The sequence below is a fragment of the Dasypus novemcinctus genome, chromosome 19, assembly GCF_030445035.2.
Source record: "Dasypus novemcinctus isolate mDasNov1 chromosome 19, mDasNov1.1.hap2, whole genome shotgun sequence".
NCBI lineage: Eukaryota > Metazoa > Chordata > Mammalia > Cingulata > Dasypodidae > Dasypus > Dasypus novemcinctus.
In genome coordinates, this window is record NC_080691.1 from 17,564,962 (window position 1) to 17,589,102 (window position 24,141).

Below are 24,141 nucleotides of genomic sequence, written 5' to 3' on the forward strand. Positions count from 1 at the left end.
AGAAAAAGCCTAGGAGCATGAGCCACCCTCCACAGGCCCACTGTGCATTTAGGCAGGTAAGAACACCTAGGACAGGCACCGGAAAATACTAAGGAACAACAGAAAGTCTACAGTCAAGTATATTTTAGTAGCTTTATCTTAAAAATAAGCATAAAATATCCATAGAAAAATGAGCTTTTTAATTATATATAGATGACCCATCAAAATAAATTATTGGCATCTTATTTACACCCAGTTTTATATTTTTTTCTTTGACGTCTTCAAAACTGATGTTTTTTGTAAAATATTCACGAGTATGATCACCTCTCATTTCTCCCAGGTCTGCAAGGGTAGCTTTCAGAGGCATGATTCTTTGCAGACTTCTACTGCAGGTGTGCTCTGCAGTGAGAACAAGTGTGAGCTGCACCCCGAGTCAGGAGCTGCCTGTTCTGTTCCCCTGCTCTGCTCCCTTCTCTGTTCTCTCCTGCGGTCCAGCTGGGGCACGGGAGTCAGCAGTCGTCTTCCAAATCAGAGATCCCTAAATCTGTCGTCGTCTTTCTTTTGTTACTTGTCAACAACCCCTTCTCAAATTCTTCTTCAGTAATTTTGCCTTTTCTTAACTTTTTCAAGAGTCTTGTGTCGTTAAGAAGTTCTTCCATGTCCTCATCTTCGATATCAGAACCCTAAATTCAGGAGAAACCAACAAAACACTGAATCTCCTAGGAATACTATATTATTGGGGAAACTGGCAACTTTTTATCAGAAACTATATCCTCTCAGATCAGCTTGCCCCAAATCCAGCAAGTTCCCCCACTCAATTCACCAACATAATACAGAAATTTGAGTGTCCCACACAATTCTTACTACAGATTTTATTATAATAGCTCATAAAGTCTATTCAGCATTCTAGGTTGAATAATTCAATAATAAAACTGCATTATTTACCTCCTCCTTTTTCCTTTTTTCATTCATTTTTTTCTTCTTTTCCTTTTTGGCCTTCTGCTTTGACCAAGCTTTGTTTTTTATGAATTTTCTTCTCCCTTCATTTTCTATTTTCTCTTTTTTTTGTTGCTCCAGTCGTCTCTGTCTCTGCTTTTCTCTAATTTTATCTTTAAATGGAATAGTGTCTGTATTAACGTCTACAGGCACAAAATCTGGAAACTGCTTTCCTCTCAGTTCTGGCATCTTGGGCATCCTTAGGAGGGCAAAACCCCGAGCAAGACTAGCAAAATCAAGATCTAATTAAATCAAAATATCAGCATTAGTACATACAAAATAAAAAACTAGTACATTTTTTTCTCTAACCAAAGGTTTTACTCGACTTAATTTTAATTAATAAAATTATTACATGTTTGCAAGATAAACAGGAATGCTGAGCAGCCAGTGGCCTGTTTATAGTCTACTCAGTACCTAGGAAGACTTCTTTTTAAATGTTTAGAAACATTAACCCTTACACATGCCTAATGGTTTTATAGGTCACAGCAATTTTATATGATTCAACCTGATACTTCTAAGGCTTTCAGATATTTAAGATGGAGACACATTATGTGAAGAAGGTCCAACCTACCCTTTAATCTGAAGATGAGGTTGCATTCATGCTTTGCATAAGCCTGCACGTATGATACAAAAGCTTTCATTCCCTTTTCAAACACAGCTCTGTCTGCCAGGGCCGAGGACTTCAGCTTTGGAAGTAGGTCAGCAATGTTTCTCTGAGGATTCATCTCCTGCAGAGGGCACTACCAGAAACCACATTCTCACTTTTTCTGGCTGTAGTCACCTCCTACCCAATATTCCTCCATCAGAGTCAGTGCCAATAAAACTAAAGCATTAAGTATGAAGTTATTTCAAAATAAAAAGGTTTTTTTTTTTTTTAAGTCAAGCAAAACAATTTTTATTTTAAGTCAGAGGCCAGAAGCCCAAATCCAACACAAGTATTTTACTTGGTCTAATTTAAATTATTTAATAATTTTAATCTTTTATTCATAATGGAGAGTCAGACTACATAATGTTATATCAAAAATATAGGAGATTCCCATATACCCCACCCCCTCCCCTTCCAACATTTTCCCATTAACAACTTTTATTAGTGTGGTATGCCCAGTTTAAATTTAAAGTCAGACTTCCATAAAAGTCCCGACTTCTGGTAGAAAGTGTGGCAATGCTGAGCTGGGGCTGAGCAGTGGCCGTCCCTGCGGCACGAGGCTTTTACTCTCCACAGCCTGAAACCCAGCCAGGTTCATGCATATACAGCCACCTGGCCCCTTGGGGTTTATAACCCCTAATCTAAGTTTCTGCACTTGCCAGCAAAGAACTTTTTCAGCTACCCTGTCACAATTTAAAAGAGAACACAGCTTACTTTCTGGTTAATTGCAAGGAAATTGATGTATGACTCTTCCATGGGAAGGAGGAACACCAGGGCACTGCCACCATGGCCAATGCGAGCTGTGCGGCCGCAGCGATGCACAAAGGCACTGTGGACAACACAGGGTGGAAATGCGATCACCATGGGCCAAGACGGGCCCTATGCTGGAGACATGACATGACATGAGAAGCTGCCATACTCCACAGCTCAATCCCAACTCTGCCCCTTTCTAGTTTAAGGAACAGAAGAGTTGGCAATTAAATATATATTGCAAATCAGAAATGATTCTGCAAGAAACATTTAATCTGAACTATAAATAAAACTTCTAAATATGTACCATTCCATCTGATCACACAGGTAAGACATGCTCCTCATAAAAAAATGAAATGTACAAAGCATAAATTTGTAATCTCTTCAACCAGAAGTAACCTTTATTTTCACTTGGGGGTTTCCTATGTTTGGAAACATCTATTAGGATATATGCTTATTTTGGGGGGTACAGACATTGTCATATATGGTATTATGTATTGTTTTCCTTAAACATCTATCATGTGCATTTCTGCAAGAAGTTAAAATATTTGAAATTATCCTTAATTGCTGCATAACGTATCACTATGGATATACCAAATATTACTCACCCATTTGCCTATTTTTGCTACTTAAAATGGTGTTTTGATGAATACTCACTGATGTTTATCTTCCTCAGATAAGTATTTCCTTAGGCTAGATTCTAAAATGGAAAGAGGGTAACATTTTATTATGCTGTACCTTGCATTGCTGGGAGGGTCATATTGCAAAACCCAGTTCACTTCAGGAATATCTACTCCCCGGGCCATCACATCAGTGCACACTAAAATTCCGCTAGAAAATAAGAAAACACCATTCTGAGTTCATCATTCATCATCATAAAATGGCCATCACTCATCTCCATCATGATGATAGTAATACACAGGTTCGTACCAAATCAAATGTTTCCAGATGAAACATTTTAATTTTCCCTTTCTTTGAAAAATCTCCAGGACTTTACAAATTCCCAATGAAAATGGGTGTGTGTACGGCAGGGAGGGTAGAGGCAAGGGTGTGAGCCAGTGAAAGGATTTTTATGAAATTGTAGTGGGGTCTAATCCTTTGCAGCCATTTAAAGAACCAAGTGAAAGTTTCCCTCCCTGAGTGATAGTCAACTATATCACTTTGCCCAAAGTATGCTTTTAATGTAACCAGGCTGCACAATGATTAAGAAGAATGACAATTTTTATTTATATGCACAGAGACAAGGTAATTAAGATGACTATCGTGTAGCAATCAACCTGACAAAGTACAGGAAGTTTCCACCCCCACAAGACTTTAATGGATCGCTTCCTTTCTACAACAAAAGGTTTCAGGAAAGAAGAGTCCTGAAACCCTCCAGAGGGACAGGTAGCGGGGATTCCAGGAGTGAATACAATATACGAGGTTTCTGTCCTCACGGAGCTTACAACCTAGCAGAGTAACTAAGGAATCAATTATAGCAAAGGACAGAAGAATAGGGGTTTCTGGACGTTTACATAGAGAACATGATAACTGGGTTGGAGGAAGTAGCACTTTGGCATTGTTTATGAATTCCAAAAATAGATATTGGATTGTGTTTGTAAACTGGTCTATTCCTCTGGGCATTTTAGATTATATTAAATTCAGAGGTTTCACTTTTACTGGATTAAATTATGATTAAGACTCTGATTTGGTATGCAGTAGGACCTTGAGTCCCTGCCCACTCACAGAGAAAACAACACGGCAGAGAAGAGAGTTGGAGTTTTGATGCTGGAGCCCCAGGAAGGAAATACACAAGAGAAGCAGACAAGTGAGGAAAGAGCGAGGGCACCATTAGACATGGCTGGGGCCCCATGGAGAGAAACTAGCCATTCGCCTGATAGTTTACAGCTGGCCTTGTGGAGCGAGCAGAGCAGCTGAGCCAGGAGAGAAACAAAGCAGCTGACCCCAGGAACAGAGACAAACCTTATGCCAGCCTACAGCTGAGAAAGGAAGGAGCTGGGACCACAGAGACTTAGGAGGAAGAGGAAGGCTAAACCCTTGCAGACACCAGCAGCCATCTCGCTCCAACATGTGGCATCAGATTTTGGTGAAAGAAATAACTTACGCTTTAGGGCCTTGTAGCTGTAAAGCTTCTACCCCAAATAAAGACCCTTTATAAAAGCCAAGAGATTTCTGGTACTTTGCATCAGCAGCCCTTTGGCTGACTAATACAGAGGAGGAAGTGGGTTCCAGGCAGGGCAAATTGCAGAGGATGAACGCTGCAAGTTCAGGGAACTGAAAGGCTGTAGATCTGCTTTTGCCAACTAAGCTAACCCACCTTTGCAATTTGCGGAACTCCATGAAGATCTTGTTGCGCTTATATTTCATCTTTCCGTGGATGCACATTATCTTCACACCCTTCACCAGGGCCTCCAGAGCCTTGCCATAGTATTCCACACAGGCACAGGTGCTGCAGAAGGGCAGAGGCCTTAGGGTCCTTGAGGATTTTGGTCCTCCCACATGGGGGATAACAAGCGCGGTAGGGAAGGCCTAGTCATGAGCCCTCTTTGGGGAAATGAAGTGGAGAACGGCCATGTTATCACCCACAACTAAGCACTAAACCTGAAACCCTCACAGCCAACGTAAGGCCAGTGTTTGGACAAAAATCACTTACCCATGAGTTAAAACCCTAAGAATATATTCCGACTATCTAAAGATGTTCTAGCAAGGGGAATCTCCCTGGTCCCCTGAGAAATTAAATTGAAGTATTAATTCATAACAAAAATTATTACAACTTAGATATAAACAGTCTCACAGAGACCAAAGGGTCAGCAAATAACCCAAGCTAGACCAATCAGATTCACTCTCTCTGATATTTCAAATTGGAGTTGAGTTGCCCAAGGACATAATGGGGCTAGAGCAGGGTCATCCCAATGAGTCCTAAGACGATGGCCCATGAACGTCGGCCAGGGGCTCTCTAGGGCTCCCTGTATCCAGCCGTCCATTGGAGTGGGGCAATCAACTTTCTCCTTGAGTCTGTGAACTCCTTACCAAGGCCCCTTCCAATCAAGTTCTCCCCCAGCCTCCTTTTGTTTAAATGGAAAGATGCCCAAAAAAGGGTTTCTGAGAAAGCTTTTTGCTTTCCTAATGGAAAGGGACAGATTCAGCTAGCACTGATCTTTTCCCTCCCTCTGACATTCCTCCTTTTCTGTGCCTTCAGTGCACCAACAGGACAGCTGGCAGTACAGTGGTCATCCTGACACTGTGAAGTGACCAGTAGGAGGAAAGGCCAAACAATCACAGAAACACTGACCTTGACATTGCTAAGCCACTAAACCAATGTCAGGAAATGTCTTCTTGGACGTCTTTAAACAGGAAAATAAACCCTCCTATTTAAGTCATAGAGGTTGGGTTTTGTTATTTGCGGCTAGAAACATCCCTTAGTGACACAATTTGAAACCTGAGGACCGCATACGCCTGCACATTCTGGGTGTGACTGAATCCCTGATGCTCCCACCAGACAGGCCAGAAGGAGTACCTGAAGAATACCAGATGCTTTTCCTGCTTGTGATTTCGAAGAAAGTGTACCAGTTGATTAAATTTCTCATCTGCCTTACATACCTACAAAATAAAAGAGGAAAACTAATAAAAACATATTGACATAAATAATAATCCCCATCGCTTTTTTCAGCTTTAAGTCTGAAATTTTAAAGAATCTAATTCTTCCATAAATAGGTCAGACTTCAGCCAGAATATTAATCTATCTAGCTTAGAATATCTAACATCAACATGAACTAGTTTCGGGAAGAAGATATGACTCAAGCAAATGAGCTCCCCCCACAACATGGGAGGTCCCTGGTTCAATTCCTGATGTCTCCTAAAGAAGACAGCATGCAGGAACAACGGGCAGGCGTGGCAAGCTGACACAAGAAAAACAAGAAGAAAAGCATAATAGAGACACAACAAAGTAGAGAGCAGAGGTTCCCACTGCCTCCTAAAGAGGACGAGCAGGAGAGCAAGCTCGTGTGATCGGCAGCCGCAGCAAGCTGACACAACAAGAGACACAAGAAGAAAAACATAATGAGAGACACAACAGGCGGTGGACTTGGCCCAGTGGTTAGGGCGTCCGTCTACCACATGGGAGGTCTACGGTTCAAACCCCAGGCCTCCTTGACCCGTGTGGAGCTGGCCCACGTGCAGTGCTGATGAGCGCAAGGAGTGCCGTGCCATGCAGGGGTGTCCCCCATGTAGGGCAGCCCCACACGCAAGGAGTGCACCCCATAAGGAGAGCCGCCCAGTGCAAAAGAAAGTGCAGCCTGCCCAAGAATGGCACTGCCCACACGGAGAGCTGGCACAACAAGATGACGCAACAAAAAAAGACAGAGATTCCCGTGCCGCTGACAACAACAGCAGCGGGCAAAGAAGATGACGCAGCAAATAGACACAGAGAACAGACAGCCGGGGAGAAGGAGAGAGAAATAAATAAAAATAAAATAAAATAAAATCTTTAAAAAAAAAAAAAGATGACACAACAAGAGACCTAAGAAGAAGGCACAATGGGAAACAGATGTGGCTCAACCAACTGGGCTCCCACCTACCATATAGGAGGTCCAGGGTTCAATGGCCAGGGTCTCCTGGTGAGGGCAAGGGGGCCCACGTGGAGTGCTGGCCCCACACAGAAGTGCGGCCCCACGCAGGAGTGCTGCCCTGCGTGGGAATGTCGCCCAAAGTGGGTAAGCCACCCCGCGCAGGAGTGCTGACCAATGCTGAGAACTGGCACAGCAAGATGATGCAACGAGAGACACAGAGGAAAGAAAATAAGATGTAGCAGAGCAGGAAGATGCGGTGGCACAAGAGAGTAATTGCCTCTCTCCCACTCCAGAAGGTTGCAGGATCGGTTCCCAGAGCCACCTAATGAAAATACAAGCAGACACAGAAGAACATACAGCAAATGGACACAAAGAGCAGACAACAGGGGGAATGGGGGGGGGGGAAGAAATAAATAAAAAATAAATCTTAAGAAAAAAGTAACAACAAAAAAAAAAAGGCACAACAAGAGACACAAAAAGAAAAACACAATGAGGGGAAGCGGACTTGGCCCAGTGGTTAGGGCATCCGTCTACCACATGGGAGGTCCGCAGTTCAAACCCGGGGCCTCCTTGACCCGTGTGGAGCTGGCCCATGCACAGTGCTGATGCGCAGAAGGAGTACCATGCCATGCAGGGGTGTCCCCCGCATAGGGGAGCCCCATGCACAAGGAGTGCGCTCCGTAAGGAGACCGCCCAGCAGTAAAGAAAGTGCAGCCTGCCCAAGGATGGTGCCGCACACACAGAGAGCTGACACAACAAGATGACACAACAAAAAGAAACACAGATTCCCGTGCCGCTGACAACAACAGACGCAGACAGAGAAGAACACGCAGCAAATAGACACAGAGAACAGACAACTGGGGTGGGGGGAAAGGGGAGAGAAATAAAATAAATAAATAAATATTTTTTTTAAAAAAACAAAACAATGAAAGCTACAACAAAGCAGAGAACGGAGGTGGCTTGAGCAATTAGGCACCTCCCTCCCATATCAAAGGTCCCAGATTTGGTTCCCTGGCCCTCCTAAAGAAACAAGGAAAACGAACAGAGATGGCAAGTTCAGAAAACGAAAGGGTAAGGAAAAATAAATAAAATCTTAAAAAATAAAAATTTTTTGAAAAAACCAATGTACCACTGGCTGTTAAAGTTAATTTTAAGTTACAAAATCATATGACTGAGGGAAGCAGCTGTGGCTCAAACAGTTGGGCCCCCGTCTACCATATGGGAGGCTCTGGGTTCACGTCCCAGGGCCCCCTTGTGATGGCAAAGCTGGCCCGTGCACCGCAGAGAGCTGACGGCCCATGCGCTGCAGAGAGCTGGCGCAGCAAGATGACACAACAAAGAGAGACAAGCAGATACAGGAAAAAAAAACATGCAACGAATGACACAGAGAAGAGATAGCAAAAGAAAAGGAACAAGCCGCAAGGGGGGGAATAAATACATAAATATATTTTTTAAAAATCATGACTGAGAAACAGAGTCATCTATGAAATAGTTTCCACATCCCAATAGAGAGACAAGCACCATGCTGGCTACAACATGGCCTCCAGGGTAAGTTTCTTCACTGCAGGTTCTTGACAAGATACAAATTCTCATTCAGTAGGTCTAGGACTGGGCTCAAAAACCCCTATGATGTAAGAGCTCCCCAGGAGACTCTGGTGCATAGCAAAGTCTGGAAATCATTGATCTAAGGCAAGCCCAGGTTTCCAGGAAGGAATATACCTATTTAAAAGACCTCAATGGAGACAGAATGCCCAGGCTGCTCACAATCATGCAATCAAGTGTTCCATCCTAGTCCCCAAACTTCAGACATTAAATCCATCTAAATGCGTTCCTCCTACATTTACCAAAACCAAACTCTCAGTTTGGAATTTCTTCTCATTACTCAGATGTAGAGGAATCATTGAAATGAATGGCAAGCAGCACAACGCAGCTGCAGTCACAGTGGTTGTTTAAAGCGAACATCTTTTATTACTTCCTAAGCACTAAGCACTGTCTAAATGACTTTACATGTATTAATAAATTAATCCTCATAGCACCCTATTTTACAGGGGATGAAACCAAGACATAACTAATAAGGGGAAAAGCCAAGATACGAACCTGGGCGGTCCCCTCCTCCTAGGAAGAACCAGTGTCCTGACTTTACCTGGCCCAGCCTTAGTCAGAAAGTTCAGGAACACATATAACTTCCACTTTGGATGAGCTCACATGATTTAAACATTTTCGAGTTGCACTAGAGGCAGATTCTGATCCTCACACCCCTGACACCATCAGGACAGCAGCCTCATCCTGACCACCCACACGTCAGGGACACTCTGGGTTCTGGATGGGTCCAAGTCTTCGTAAACGTGCAGGTGTGTTCAGGAGATAAGGGAATCCCCTCAAGGCCTGTAGAAAAGCCCCGTCTCCTGGCCATTGATTGAGACGTGCCTTGTCAAGCAGTGATACCCATCTATGGGTTCTCCAAGCTCCCAAATGACCCTGCCCCTCCCAGGGTGCAATCCTCCCCAGCTGGCCATGCTCCCTGATGCCTCATGGCCCGTTCCAGTGATGGGACAGGACGGAAGAGCAATGACATAACATGGCGGCTAGAATTTACTGGTCCAAATTCAGCCATTCCCAGATGCAGATAAAAACTACAGAATACATAGGTTACAGAACAGAATATTTTAACGTAACACAGAGTTACCTTTAGAGCAATTCAATCACGTGACTATGCGCTTGATCTGCATGCCTTGCTATGGCTCTCTGATTCAGGATGAAACTTGTTCTGATGGTTCAGGGACCACCATGTCATGCCTGGCACCCAGCACATCCCAGACAGATGTGATAAAAACAGCTCTCCTTGGAGACTATATTTAACATACAGCTGTGTCCATCTTATATTTACTTATTCACTCATTCAACACGTCTGATCTCCCATACCACGTGCCCTGGCTCTATGCCCAGATGCATTTTAAAATTTGCTACAGGGTACCATTTTGTAGATTTGCTTTTCTAGAAACAGCAAGCACACAGGCACTCATCATTATTAGTGAATCCCAGGGTGCATTAAAGAAAATTAAATTCAAGGTACCATATAATAGTTCTCCAGGCGGGATGGGGTTTTCTGGGTGCTGCTGGCTGCCACACCCTTCTCCTTCACCGAGATCCGGACAGGGTTCCGGAGGCCAGCTCTCACCAAGTTCTCCACTTCCTGCGTCTGAGTGGCAGAGAAAAGGCCCGTTCTCCTCTGCTTTGGCAAAAGCTCCAGAATAGTGTTTATACTGAAAAGAAGAGGGCTCAAACTTAACCTGTCACCTGACAGCATCACCAACAGGTAGCACTCTATGATACCAAACAGGTATTAACAAAGACTGGAAGGAAACCACCAAAATACTTATAGTAGAGGCTACTTGGAGGAGAAATTATGGGCAATTTTTGTTTTCTTCTTTATATTTCATGTTTCCAAAGTACTATAATATGAGCATATAATTTCCCTTTAATAATGGGGGGATCATTATGAAATTAAGGCATAAAATTTTTTGAAGTTAAAAACCACTGAATTGCCGCTGATAAGGATAGAAGTGGTCACAGAAGAACACACAGCGAATGGACACAGAGAGCAGACAACTGGAGAGGGGGGAGGAGGGGAGAGAAATAAATAAAAAATTTAAAAAAATAAAGACCACCGAATCGCATACTTTGCTGAATTGTAGAGTATGTGTATTATTTCTCAATAAAGCTGTTACATTATTTTAAAAATTAAAATTAAAAAACACTTTAAGTAACCAGGAAGGAAAATGCATTTTAAAATCAAAGATTAAAAAAACTACAATTTTAATAGTGTGGTAGAATGTACGGACAAAACTACCTAAATAATTCTAAAATTCAGATGTGGTTAATAAAAGCTTGAGAAGGATATTACAAAATAGAAAATGAAGACCAGATACAAAATTTCTAAACAAAATATTAGCAAACCTAATTCACTGCATTTTAAAAAGACAATATAACACAAGTAGTGACTATTTCAGGCACACAGATTCCTTTAATAATCAAAATCAACCAGTGTTATTCATATTAATTGAGCTAAAGAAAAAAACAACTTATCTCAATAGATATATTGAAAGCATTTGAAAAGGGAAGTGGATGTGGCTCAAGCAACTGAGCTCCCACCTATCACATGGGAGGCCTGGGGTTTAATTCCGGTGCCTCCTGGAGAAGACAAGTTGGTGTGACAGGCTGGCACGGTAAGCTGATACAACAAGATGATGCAATAAGGAGACACAAAGAGGAAACACAATGAGAGAGACAGCAAAGCAGGGAGCAGACAGAGGTGGCTCAAGTCACTGAGCATCACTCTCCCAACATAAGAGATTCCAGGTTTAGTATCCAGTGCCTACTAAAGAGAAGATGAGCAGACACAGAGAGCACACAGAGAGCAGAGAGCAAGCACAAACAACAAGGGGGGCAGAGAATAAATAAATAAAATAAATCTTAAACAAATAAGCATTTGATAAAATTCAACACATTCGGGAAGAAGATGTAGCTCAAGTGATTGAGCTTCCACCTACCACACGGGAGGTCCTGGGTTCAGCCCCCAATGCCTCCTAAAAAACAGAAGCAAGACAGCGAACTGATGTGACAGGCTGGCACAGTAAGCTGATGCAACAAAAGACACAAGAAGGAAAACGTAACGAGAGACGCAACCGAGCAGGGAGTAGAAGTGGCTCAAGTGATTAGCCGTCTCCCTTCCACATGGGAGGTCCTGGGTTCAGTTATGCTGCCTCCTAAAAAGGAAGAGCACACAACAAACTACAACAAACAGACACAGCAAGTGCAAACAACAAAGGGGTAGGGAGAAATAAATAAAAACAAATCTTAAAAAAAAAATTCGACACATTCATTCATAATTTAAAAAACTCAGCAAACTAAGAACAGAAACAGATTCTAGAATAAGGCAAAAAATTAAAAAACAAAAGGCATAAGGATTGGAAATGAAGAAATAAAATTGTCATTATTTGTAAATGACATGATAATGTAATGCAATAAATCCAAAAGAGTCTATAAACTACCAAAATTAATTATCAAGGTCACGGTATCTCTATATACTAGCAACAATTAGAAATCAAATTTTTAAAAATTCCATTTACAATAATATAAAAATGGGGGGGAGAAATTATTTTTAAAAATCTAAAAGAAATAGAAAAGTAGAAAAATATCTAGGAATAAATCTTTCAAAAGAAATGTTTTTTTACACAGAACTAAAAAACCTAAAAAGAAATGAAGAAAAATCTAAATGAAAGACTCTACTATGTTCATGGACTAAAACCTAAATAGTATAAAAATGTCAATTTTCCCCCAAATTAATCTATAAAATTATAAATCTATAAAATTATAATTTTATGTGATTCCAATAAAAAATCTAGCAGTGTTTTTAATGAAAAGGAACAAGCTCATTGTAGAATTTATGTGGAAATGCAAAGGGTCAAGAAGAGCCAAGATAATTTTGTGCTAACTCTAACTTAGTGTAAAGTTAGAATAGTTAGACCATAATGGTGTAGCTGTAGGGAGAGACAAACAGACCAAAGAAACAGAATGAAGTCCAGAAGCAGACCCCCCACATATATGGACACTCGATTTATGACAAAGGAGTGACTGTAGAGCAGTTGGGAAAGGACAGTCTGTAAAGGAAATGAACCTTGATTCTCATCTGGCCCATATGCAAAAATCAGCTCCATTTGGACAGCAGATCTAAATGTGAAAGGTAAAATTTAAAAAGTTTCTAGAAGGTAAAAGAAGAGAATATCTTTACAACAAAAAAAGTTTTCTTTAAAAAAAGAAGATTTAGGATACAAAAAACACTAACAGGGAAGCAAATGTGGCTCAAGCAACAGGGCTCCCGTCTACCATATAGGAGGTCCAGGATTCGATACCCAGGACCTCCTGGTGAAGGCAAGCTGGCCTATGTGGTGGGCTGGCCGACGCGGAGTGCTGGCCCACGTGGAGTAAGCGCAGGAATGCTGCCCAGTGCAGGAGTGCTGTCCCATGCAGAGAGCTGGCGCAGCAAGATGATATAACAGAGAGACAATAAAAGACGCAGCAGACCAGGGAACTGAGGTGGCACAAGAGAATGATCGCCTCTCTCCCACTCCAGAAGATCCCAGGATGGGTTCCTGGAGCTGCCTAATGAGAATACAAGCAGACACAGAAGAACACACAGCGAATGGACACAGAGAGCAGACAAAGGAGGGAAAAGGGAGAAATAAATAAATTTTTAAAAAAAAGCACTAACCATAAGGAAATGACTGACAAATTTATGAAATGTACTTAGGAAATGATAAAAAATATAATACACTGTAAGTTGTTCTACATGATCTTGCAATGATGGATACAGGCCATGCGAAGTTTCACCAAAATATATAAAAGTGTATGGTCTAAAATGTAAACCATAATGTAAACCGCTGACCATGGTTGGTAGATATGTTTCAATATTTGTCATCAGTTGTAACAAATGTATCATCCACATATAAAATGTTATTAATAGGGGAAGGGGGAAAAGGGGAGGATGTTGGCTATATGTCAAAAAAATTTTTTAATATTTTTTCATGGGGAAACGGACTTGGCCCAGTAGTTTATGGCATCTGTCTACCACATGGGAGGTCCGCAGTTCAAACCCCGGGCCTCCTTGACCCGTGTGGAGCTGGCCCATGCACACTGCTGATGCGCGCAAGGAGTGCCCTGCCACGCAGGGGTGTCCCCCACATAGGGGAGCCCCACACACAAGGAGTGCACCCATAAGGAGAGCCGCCCAGCGCGAAAGAAAGTGCAGCCTGCCCAGGAATGGCGCCACCCACATTTCCTGTGCCGCTGACGACAACAGAAGCGGACAAAGAAACAAAACGCAGCAAATAGACACAGAGAACAGACAACCGGGGGAAGGGGGGGAATTAAATAAATAAAATAAATCTTTAAAAAAATATATATATATACATTTTTTCATTACTTTTTATTATCCCAAATTTTTAAAAATCTTTTTGTATTTTATTTCCTATTTTTAAAACTATCATTATTTCATTTTCTTATTAATTGCATTTGGCTATTTTATTGACTTCATTTTTGAAGAAGTTTTGGATCACAGAAGGGTTACAACTGTGGCAAGGGAGGACCATTTGTGTGGGGTGTCAATAAAGGGGGATACATGGGAGGAGGTTCACCTGGACATACCTATAAAGCATTTAAATGCGTTCAAATGTTCATGGAGGGGAAGCAGACTTGGCCCAATGGACAGGGCGTCCATCTACCACATGGGAGGTCCGCGGTTCAAACCCCAGGCCTCCTTGACTCGTGTGGAGCTGGCCCATGTGCAGTATTGATGTGCGCAAGGAGTGCCGTGCCACACAGGGGTGTCCCCTGTGTAGGGGAGCCCCATGCACAAGGAGTGCGTCCTGTAAGGAGAGTTGCCCAGCGCGAAAGAAAGTGCAGCCTGCCCAAGAACAGCACCGCACAACAAGATGACGCAACAAAAAGAAATACAGATTCCCAGTGCCGCTGATAAGAAAAGAAGCGGTCACAGAAGAACACAGAGTGAATAGACATAGAGAGCAGACAACAGGGCCGGGGGGGGGGGGCGGAGAGAAATAAATTTAAAAAAAAAACACTGTGGAAAATACGTTACCATCTGTTGAGTGTTTTTTTCCCTCAAATTATATATTATATAATTATATATTAGTGTAATTAGTATATATTCTAGCTTAGCAAATATATCTCTAGAAGTATACACAAGAAACTGCTAAAAGAAGTTGCTTCTGCAGAAACGAACTGGAAGTCATGGATACTGTTTGCCTTGTTTTATGTTATGCATGTATAACTTCATGTATATTCCAATGTATAACTTCACTGGAAAAAAAAATTTCCTAAAAAAATTAAAATATTTAAGTCATGAAGTGATAAAGGATTTCAATTCTGCTCTCTACTTCCACCAGTATCATCTGCACACCTAAAGTCAAAGAAGTCCATGGGAAACGGACTTTGGCCCAGTGGTTAGGGCGTCCGTCTACCATATGGGAGGTCCGCGGTTCAAGCCCCGGGCCTCCTTGACCCGTGTGGAGCTGGCCATGCGCAGTGCTGATGCGCGCAAGGAGTGCCCTGCCACGCAAGGGTATCCCCCGCGTGGGGGAGCCCCACGCGCAACGAGTGCACCCGTGAGGAAAGCCGCCCAGCGCGAAAAGAAAGAGCAGCCTGCCCAGGAATGGCGCCGCCCACACTTCCCACGCCGCTGACGACAACAGAAGCGGACAAAGAAACAAGACGCAGCAAACAGACACCAAGAACAGACAACCAGGGGAGGGGGGGAAATTAAATAAATAAATAAATAAATCTTTAAAAAAAAAAAAAAAGTCAAAGAAGTCCAAAACCAAGTACCTTGCCTCAAATCCCATGTCCAAAAGTCTGTCTGCTTCATCCAACACGAGGACATCAAGGGATTTCACACAGCTAGCCAAATCCAGCCCCTCAGCCTTCCTTCGGAACATGTCCTCCAAGCGGCCTGGGGTTGCAACGATGATATTTCCACTTTGGAAAGAGAATTAACATTATTGTACCCTGGATCTTGTGAATATTCAAGATGATTACTAAAACACCAAGTTTTATATCCCACAATAATCATCTCAGTCACAGGTAAGAGAAAGAAAAGCAAAGACTGGGAAAAGAGTGCTGCAGGAGAGAAAGGGCACCGGCTTTGAGGGAGACAGATCTGGGTTCTAGGCTGTCTGACCTGGTGCTGGGGTCAGCAAGATAGGGCCCACAGTACGCTTGTTTCTGTAAACAAAGTTTTATCATCACGCAACCAGCCCATTCATTTATGTATTGTCTATGGCTGCTTTCATGTACGAGAAGCAGAGCTGAGTGGTTTGACAGAGATCATATGGCTCCCAAAGCCTAAGATATTTATCCTCTGGTCCTTTACAGAAAAAGCTTGCTGACCCTGATCTAGAACAAATTACTCGACCATGTTAGACCCCAGGAATCATAACTGTAAAATGACAATGTTGACAGAACCGGAGATAATTATATGTAAAGATCTTATATAGGCAGGCTGGCCATATATAGCCCTACAGACTGGTTGGCCTGCAAGGTATTTCTTAAAAGTATTATTTTATGGGGAAGCATATGCGGCTCAAGTGAAGAGGCCTCCGCCTACCATATGGGAGGACGTAGGTTCAATCCCTGGGGCCTCCTGGTGAAAAAGAAGAGAAAGCATGCCTGTGTAATGAGCCAGTGCCCGCATGGAGAGCCAAGTGCCCGCATAGTGAGCCAAGTGCCCATGAGGCAAGCCGAGTGCCCATGCGGTGATTTGAGTCCCCATGTGGGTGCCCACGCGGTGAACTGAGTGCTCACGTGATGAGTCGAATGCCCATGTGGCAAGTCAAGTGCCTGCGCAGTGAGCCGAATGCCCATGTGAGAACCCACATGGCAAGCCGAATACCCATGTGGTAAGCCAGTGCCCACATGGCGAGCCAGTGCCCACACAGTGAGCCAAGTGCCTGCACAGCGAGCCAGTGCTCGCATGGTGAGCTGAGTGCCTGCGTGGTGAACCAGTGCCCACGTGGTGAGCCAGTGTCCACACAAATGAGTCATGCAGCAAGATGATGATACAACAAAAGATAGATGAAAGGGAGAGTCAAGATGAAGCACAGCAGAGACCAGGAACTGACGTGGCCCAATTTACAAGGAACCTCTCTCGACATTAGAGGCCCCCAGGATCAAATCCCGGTAAAGAGACACAGATAAAGAAGCTCGCACAGCAAATGGATACAGCAAAAACAGCAGGGCAGGGGAAACGGAGGGGAAGAAAAAACAAACAAAAGTATTACTTTATGTTGACAGTTCAAAAATCAGGACATACACAGAAGTAGGGAATTTCATCTTCTCTTTAAGATAATCCCAAACCTGGCAATACTGAGCCCAAAGTCCTCCAGGGTAGCTAACAGAAACACACAAGCATTCAAGGCCAGTTCCTCACAACCTCCACCTAGCCCCTTCACTCATTTATATTATCTTCCAGACCCCTGAAGGCTCTTCAATTCATGACCCTTGCTGGAAAGTGTCTCATGTTATAGTTGGAACACAGTAAGTACTCAATGACAGATTTCTTCATTACCATTCATTAACAGGTTGGACACAAAACTTATTACTGCTTATCCCAAAACTAATTTGTTAGGACTAGATTGAAAAGAAAACCCAAAGGGGACACCGGAATCACAAGCAACACAAGAAAAAAATAGATAAATTAGACTTTCTCCAAATTAAAATTTTTTACGCATCAAAAGACATTATCAAGAAAGTGAAAAGAGCCTACAGAACAGAAAATAGCTGGAAACCATGTATCTGAAAAGGGTTTAATATGCAGAATAAGAATTCCTATATCAACAACAAAAAGACAATGAACCCAATTGAAAAATGGGCAAAAGACATTTCTTCAAAGATATACAAATGGTCAATAAGTACATGAAAAGATGCTCAATATCATTAGCCATTTGGGAAATGCAAATCAAAACCACAATTAGATACCACTTCACATTCACTACAATGGTTACTATTAAAAAGGGGGGGTAGGAAGCCAGGGTAGCTCAGGCTTCCCACATACAAGGTTCCAGTTTCAATCCCTGAACCAGGTAGCTCAAAAAAAAAAAAGGGGGGGGGGCAGAAAGAAGTGTTGATGAGAAAGCAGAGAAGTAGGAAGGCTTGTAACTGCTGGTAGGAATGTAAACAGGGCAGCCGCTGTGGAAAACAGTTTGGTAGTTCCTCAGAGAGGAATCTGGCAATTCCACTTTCAGGCATACACCAAAAAACAATGAGAACAGGTACTCAAATGTTTTCATGCCAATGGTCACAGCAGCATCACTCACAAGAGCCAAAAAGTAGAAACAATCCCAGTGTCCATTAAGAGATAAATGGATAAACAAAATGTGGTCTATACCTATGGTGGAATATTATTCAGTCAAAAAAGAACAAAGTTCTGATATATGCAGCAACATGGATGAACCCTGAAGATATGCTGAACGAAATAAGCCAGATACCAAAGGAAAAATGCTGTATACTCTCACTTAGATGAAAAATGCTGTATACTCTCACTTAGATGAAATACCTAAAACAAGCAAATCAGAGACAGGAAGTGGATTACAGGTTACCAAGGCCTGGGGGACAAAGGGAGAAGGGGAGTTATTACATGATGAGTAAAATTTGTTTAGGGTAATGAAAAAATTTTGATAGTGTACACAATATTGTAAATATAATTAATTTCACCAAATTATACACATGAAAGTGGCTAAAATGGGAAACTTTGTGTTGTGTATTACATTACCATAAAAAAAGTTTTTTTTAATTAAAAACAAAAAAAAATTCAAAGGGCTGATAGCCACAATGTAGTGAAACATTCATCCCATATATATATATATATATATATTCTTTTTTTAGGAGGTACTGGGGATTGAACCCAGGATCACCTCGTACATGGGAAGCAGGCGCTCAACCACTGACCTACGCCCGCTCCCCAGTGAGAGTTGGTTTTTTCATTTGTTTGTATGTTTTTAGGAGGTACTAGGGATAGAACCCGGAACCTCGTATGTGAAAAGCAAGCACTCAACCACTTGAGCTACATCTGCTCCCCACAAATATTCATTAAGAACCTGCTGTGCACTGTACCATGCTAGGCTCTGGTGATAAAATGCTGCAAGACAAGACAGTACCAACTCTCCCAAAGCCTGCCTGGAGACATGGAAGAGCACAGCAGGTTCTAGTCCCTGGAAGAAAGCCAGGGTCACTGCAGCATAGCACAAGAGTGGGGAGCAGTGGGGAACAGTGGCCTTCTAGGCTCTGTACAAACATTAGGATCTATCCTAAGCGCAAGGGGAAGCCACTGAGGAGTGGCAGGAGGTGGCCTGGGGAGATGCCAGACAGAAAGATGCTATCTGTAGGTCTAGAGCTCGGGGCAAGGTCAGGGATCATGCACATGGGGGAGGTATGCTGAGCGACAGGAGGGGATGAATCACCCTAGAAAGCACCAGAGTGAGAAGAGCCCAGAGCCCTGAGCCCTACACAGGCAGGCTGGAAGAGCAGGGAGCACATCCTAACCTCCCTTCTCCTCTGCGGGGATAAGACTCAGCTGAAGGCAATTTATTTGTGAGGGCCTTGGGAACAAAGCAAAATGGGAGACTGGCCTGGACACAAAGTCTTTTTGGAGGGTAAGGGGTGTTGCTGAAAGGTGAGCATAGAGTTAGGCCAAGATCATAACCCACACCTCTGGGGTTCAGTGCCTAGAGCACACAAAGAAATGAGCAGATACAACCAAACTTACCCTTGTTCCTTAAACCTCTCAACATCTTCCCCAGGATTCCTGCCTCCAATCCAAAGAATCTGGCTGAAATAAAACACAGGTCTTTGAGCAAATCAGGCAAACCAAGAACCCATGGTCAACAGGAACACGGCACTCAATTTACCTGAACTGCGGCAGGTGCTTCGTGAAGTGTGACAAGACCTCGTCTATCTGAAGAGCCAGTTCTCTAGTGGGTGTGATGATTATGGCACCAACCTGCTCAGTGGACAGAAGGGGCAGGATTAGCAGGGCCAAAGACTCAAGCACTCGCGAGGCTGAACACACCCCCTCACCCCCCGCCTCGCGGAGCCTACGAGTGAGGCGAGCTTCCAAGCTTCCAGAGGAACAGCACGTCTGAGAGCATCTCGGCAGCCCTCTGCCAGAGCAGAGCAAATGCTTCCCATTACTTTTTTCCAAGTGTCTGACCAGCTTCTTGGTAACTCTGAACTTGCCAATGACTATGTTACTATAAATCACTCACCTGACTTTTTTTTAACGTCTCCTCCCTTCTCAGAAGGATTTCCAGGATGGGAATGACAAAAGCAAGGGTTTTGCCACTTCCTGTGACCTACAAAGGGAGAGAAAGTTTGGGTTTGCTTCTCCTCCAAGGTCATTCTGGAGGGAAGACATGAGCCCAGGCTGCAGTAATGGAAGGCACTCACCGCTTCTGCAGCCACATCTTTGTTTTTCATGAACAGAGGGATGGCTGCAGACTAAAGAGAAAAAATGCAATACCACTGGTTAGAGACTGCAGGGAATCCACAAGTGAGGCTAAAGGCTCTAGGAACACACTGGTAGCCTTGGTCAAGGTAGACTCTACCACAAAGGGGACTCTGGATAACTAACATGCCACAGATAAGTTGTATTAAAGGGAATATGGCAAAGGCGTCTACACTGAGCTGAGCTGGGAGTTGGGAGACCTGAATTCTACCCCTGGCTCTGCTCCTTTTCTCTCTGGACCAGGAAGGGATTGAAGACATGGCGTTTTAAGGTCTGTTCCAGCTCTAGTATTGCAATGATTCAAATAAACCCCCATTTAAATACTGCCAAGGTCCCAACAGAGGGCTCAGAAAATCTGCAGTTTTTACTGGAAAGCTTGGCCCCTTGGCTTCAGCAACCAAAGAAGCTAAACCTACAGTAAATTCAGGTTTTAGCTTAGAGGTCAATCCCTCTAATACTCCATTCCTGGTCCCCAGAGCCTGAGCTCACCCTTGTATCACAGCATGCATCAGACTAGTCTCACTGTCTCTAGACCAAGGGTTCTCGCCTGGGGTGATCTCTGCCCTCTCAAGGGATATTTGGCAATGTCCTGAGACATTTTTGGTTATCAAAACCCAGGTTGGTGGGTAGAGGCCAGGAATGCTGCTAGACATCATACAATACACAGGACAGTCCCCTCCCCCCCAACAAAGAATTATCCAGCTCAAAATGACAATAGTGCTGATGCTGAGAAACACTGCCTGGGACCACTGCTGTCCAAGAGAAACATAATGTGAACCACACATGTAACTTTAAATTTTCTAGCAGTCACATTTAAAAGAATAAAAATAAATTAATTTTAACTATACATACACACACACACATACATACATATATGTATTTTTTAAAGAGGCACCGGGTATTAAAGAACCTAGGACTTTATACGTGGGAAACAGGCACTCAACCACTGAGCTACATCTGCTCCCCAATAACATTATTTTATATAACCAAGTATATCAAAAATATAATTTAGAAATGTAATCAAGAAAAAAATTAGGTACTTTACATTTTTTCCTCATACTAAGTCTTCAAACTCCATTGTGTATTTTATACTCATAGCACATCTCAAAGCTGGATAGCCCCACTCCCAAGTGCTCAAAAGCGTCACTATCCAGTGGCTGTCGTAGCCCGCCATCTTGCTTCCACACGTGGCAACAGTTTGGTAAGGAAGTAACCTAAAGTGGGACGCTTTAGGGCCTTGTGGCTGTAAGCTTCTACCCCAAATAAATACCCGTTATAAAAGTCAACAAATTTCTGGTACTTTACATCAGCACCCCTTTGGCTAATATACTAATACAGTATCCTAACTTGATTTCTCAATATCTCCTGCCTCCCCACTAGTCCACGTTGCCATCATCGCCCCTTCCCGCCTACCACCCAATGGCCTCCTAATAGATGTCCCTCCTAAAGTTCATTCTCTACACAGCACTCATATCCCTTCCCTTCTGATGTGGCTTCAAATGACTTCCCATGGCATTTAGCATAATATCCAAGCTCTTACAAGACTGCACAATCCAACCCCTGCTTTCCTCCCATTTTACACTACTTATGATGCACCAGCCACAAAAGTCTTCTTTCTGCTCCTCAAAGCGCATTTTCAGTCCCAGGGTATTTACACTGGCCTTTCTCTCTCTTAGAACAAACTGCTCCAAACATACCACTGCTCACTCCTTCTCAATCATTCAGGTCTCACTCAGCTCAATGGCACATCCTCAGACTTTCCCTAATAGCCTACTTTACCTTCCATCCCGGACCTCCTCTTCCCCGTCTATCACATCAGTCTATGTTAGTTCCTTCATAACACTTATTGCCAGCTGAAATTATCTTATTCCTTTATCATTCTCTCTTCTGCTCTAAAACATAAGGTCCTTCAAGGGAGACCGACAAACGTTCACTGCAAAATCCTCAGTCTAGAAGAGTACCTGAAACACTTTAAGTCCTCAATAATATCTACTGAATAAATAAACCGGGCCAGAACATTAACTTAGCCCAAATAATATTAACAGCAGTAACATTTACTGAGCTCCTATCCTGTGCCCCACAGTCTCACATAATCTTAGGAGGGAGGTAATGTTCTTTTCATTTCACAGAGATTACTGAAGCACAGAAAGATTAAGTCATTTGTCCAAGGTTTCACAACTAGAAAGGCAGCGCGAGGATATGAACCAGACATTTGGTTCCCAGGGCCAAGGGCGAGGTCCCTCCTCTGCCTGCCTGGATCATTAACCAGCTTCGCACTGCCCAAATCTGGACAAGCTGAGGACGGGGTCAAAGTCCCGGACAAGAACCCCAGGGTTGGAGTCCTAGTTCTATCGCCCGTTTAGGCGGGTGCCTGCCCCGCTCCGAACCTTACTTTCCCCGTGTGTCCGCTGCAGACACATGACCCTCGTACTCCCCGGCCCCTGCGGGGTACCTGCACCGGCGTCATGTACGGGAAACCCAGCTCCCGCAGCGTCCCCAGGACCCGCGGGTGCAGGGGCACTGGCAGCGACCCCCAGGTACCCTCTGTCACATGCTCCATGCCTTGCCCCTGCCGTCGTCACTCGGACGCTTTGGGTCCGCTGCAAGCGAGCACTTCCGCTTCCGGCTGCCGAGGAAGCCGGCTGGGAACCTTACTGCAGTAATAAAGTTCCGGAGAGCGGGTTAGGCACCCTGGCGCCAGGAGGCGGGAGAGCGGTTCGCAGGAGGGTGAAAAGTGCGCGAGGGAGCCCGGCTTCTGAGTAGCACCACCTGCCCTGCGCAGCCACTCTTGACTCCGGGAGCCTTTTCATACCGACCAGGAATTCTGGTGGGATTGCACTCCGACTCTCCCACTTTCTCCAACAACTGGAGGCAGGTGGCAGCACAGCACCGCGTCCTGGCCAAAGGACATTGGGGCTGGCTGGAGTGGACAGAAGTGCGGGCACCCTTCCTACCCCATTCCTGGACCTTCAGTATAACAGATATGCAAAACAGTGCTGATGGCGGGGAACCCTTGTTACATAATATATGTTGGTTTGATTGCAAAGAAGTTACAGGTCTCTTTCCATCCTCGCGTTCATCACTGGCTTAGCCATTCATTTATTCTCGCTCTTTCATTTAACAAGATTTTATTGCCCACGAATTTTATGTTGGGTTCTGTGAGGACGTATGTTCTCCGTTATGTTCGTGACTTGCTCCTTTAGATCCAACAAGACTTTTCAAATGTCATCTCAGTTTTGTCTTCCTGCCCTAGGAACTGAACAGCTTACCCTGCTTTAGTTTTCCTCCCTAGCATGTATATTAGATTCCCTTCCCCCATTAAAAGGCAAAGTCCATGACAGTGGGGATTCCTATTTTCGTTATCCCAGCAAGAAGAACTGCAGTTTCTCAAAATTCTGTGGGATAAATGAATGGGGACAGTACTGGTGCTAACATTCCAGTCATCTAAAACTAAATAAAGTGAAACGGAAAAGCCTAAAGCAAGATTTTCACTGAAATGTGAGCTCATCAAAAAACATTTGGCAACTGTTTTATAAAATGGGACTTACAAAAACAGCCCACAAAGCTCTGAAAGCAAAGACATAAGGGGAAAGAGCATAGCTGATTTAGTATTGTGGGCTCTCTTTGCTTGCTTTGTGATCATGGTCCCTTTCCAAGACTGTTCCTCGTCTCCCAGGGTTAAGAGTTGTTTTGAGGAATAAATGAGACAGACTGTGTAAAAGTGCTTAGCATAGTGCCAGGACAATAGTGCTCAGTAAATAGTTTATTTCATTACTAGCACTGCTCTATAACAGAAAGAGGAAATTTTTAAAGGCAGAGAGTTCTATCATTCACTTTTACCTGGGAGCCTTGGGCAAATCATTTAAATTCTCCAAAACCCACTCCACATCCATATACCAGGGTGGTTGAATGAAAATGTTCAAACTTTTTTTTCCAAATAAAAAACAAAACTTGAAATGTTCATACTGACTCATCAAAAGAACTACACAGGAAAATTTAAAAGTTGGTTCCTGTTCATTACCCTCAAGTTGATATAATCATAGACATTTACAAAAGGCATACTAAAAAAAAAAAAGGGCATGTTTCACTTCAAATATGAATAGAAAGTTGGTGGTATTCAACAATTGTGC

The 24,141-nt window shown here is 43.4% G+C and overlaps 1 protein-coding gene across 1 annotated transcript; it reads right to left on the minus strand.

Annotated features, from left to right (window-relative positions):
• Positions 1-118: 118 nt before the first annotated feature.
• DDX55 (DEAD-box helicase 55) lies at positions 119-22,610 on the minus strand. Its single transcript, XM_058281264.2, has 14 exons — positions 22,464-22,610; positions 19,954-20,004; positions 19,773-19,859; positions 19,416-19,507; positions 19,274-19,336; positions 15,340-15,489; positions 10,013-10,202; positions 5,889-5,971; positions 4,689-4,820; positions 3,110-3,202; positions 2,336-2,450; positions 1,547-1,715; positions 925-1,217; positions 119-662 (listed from the first exon to the last, which is right to left on the minus strand). The coding sequence occupies exons 1-14, from the start codon at positions 22,569-22,571 to the stop codon at positions 489-491; spliced, it is 1,800 nt and encodes a 599-aa protein (XP_058137247.1). The 5' UTR covers positions 22,572-22,610; the 3' UTR covers positions 119-488.
• Positions 22,611-24,141: the final 1,531 nt, after the last annotated feature.

What these genes read in the sequence shown, in the direction of transcription:
- DDX55 (XM_058281264.2), bottom strand. Translation starts at nt 22,571, where the DNA reads ATGGAGCATGTGACAGAGGGTACCTGGGGGTCGCTGCCAGTGCCCCTG. An exon ending in AAGCACCTGCCGCAGTTCAG is followed by an intron (nt 19,337 to 19,415) that starts GTAAATTGAGTG and finishes GTTTTATTTCAG; the next exon opens with CCAGATTCTTTGGATTGGAG. An exon ending in TCCTTGCAATTAACCAGAAA is followed by an intron (nt 1,716 to 2,335) that starts GTAAGCTGTGTT and finishes GGTTTCTGGTAG; the next exon opens with TGCCCTCTGCAGGAGATGAA.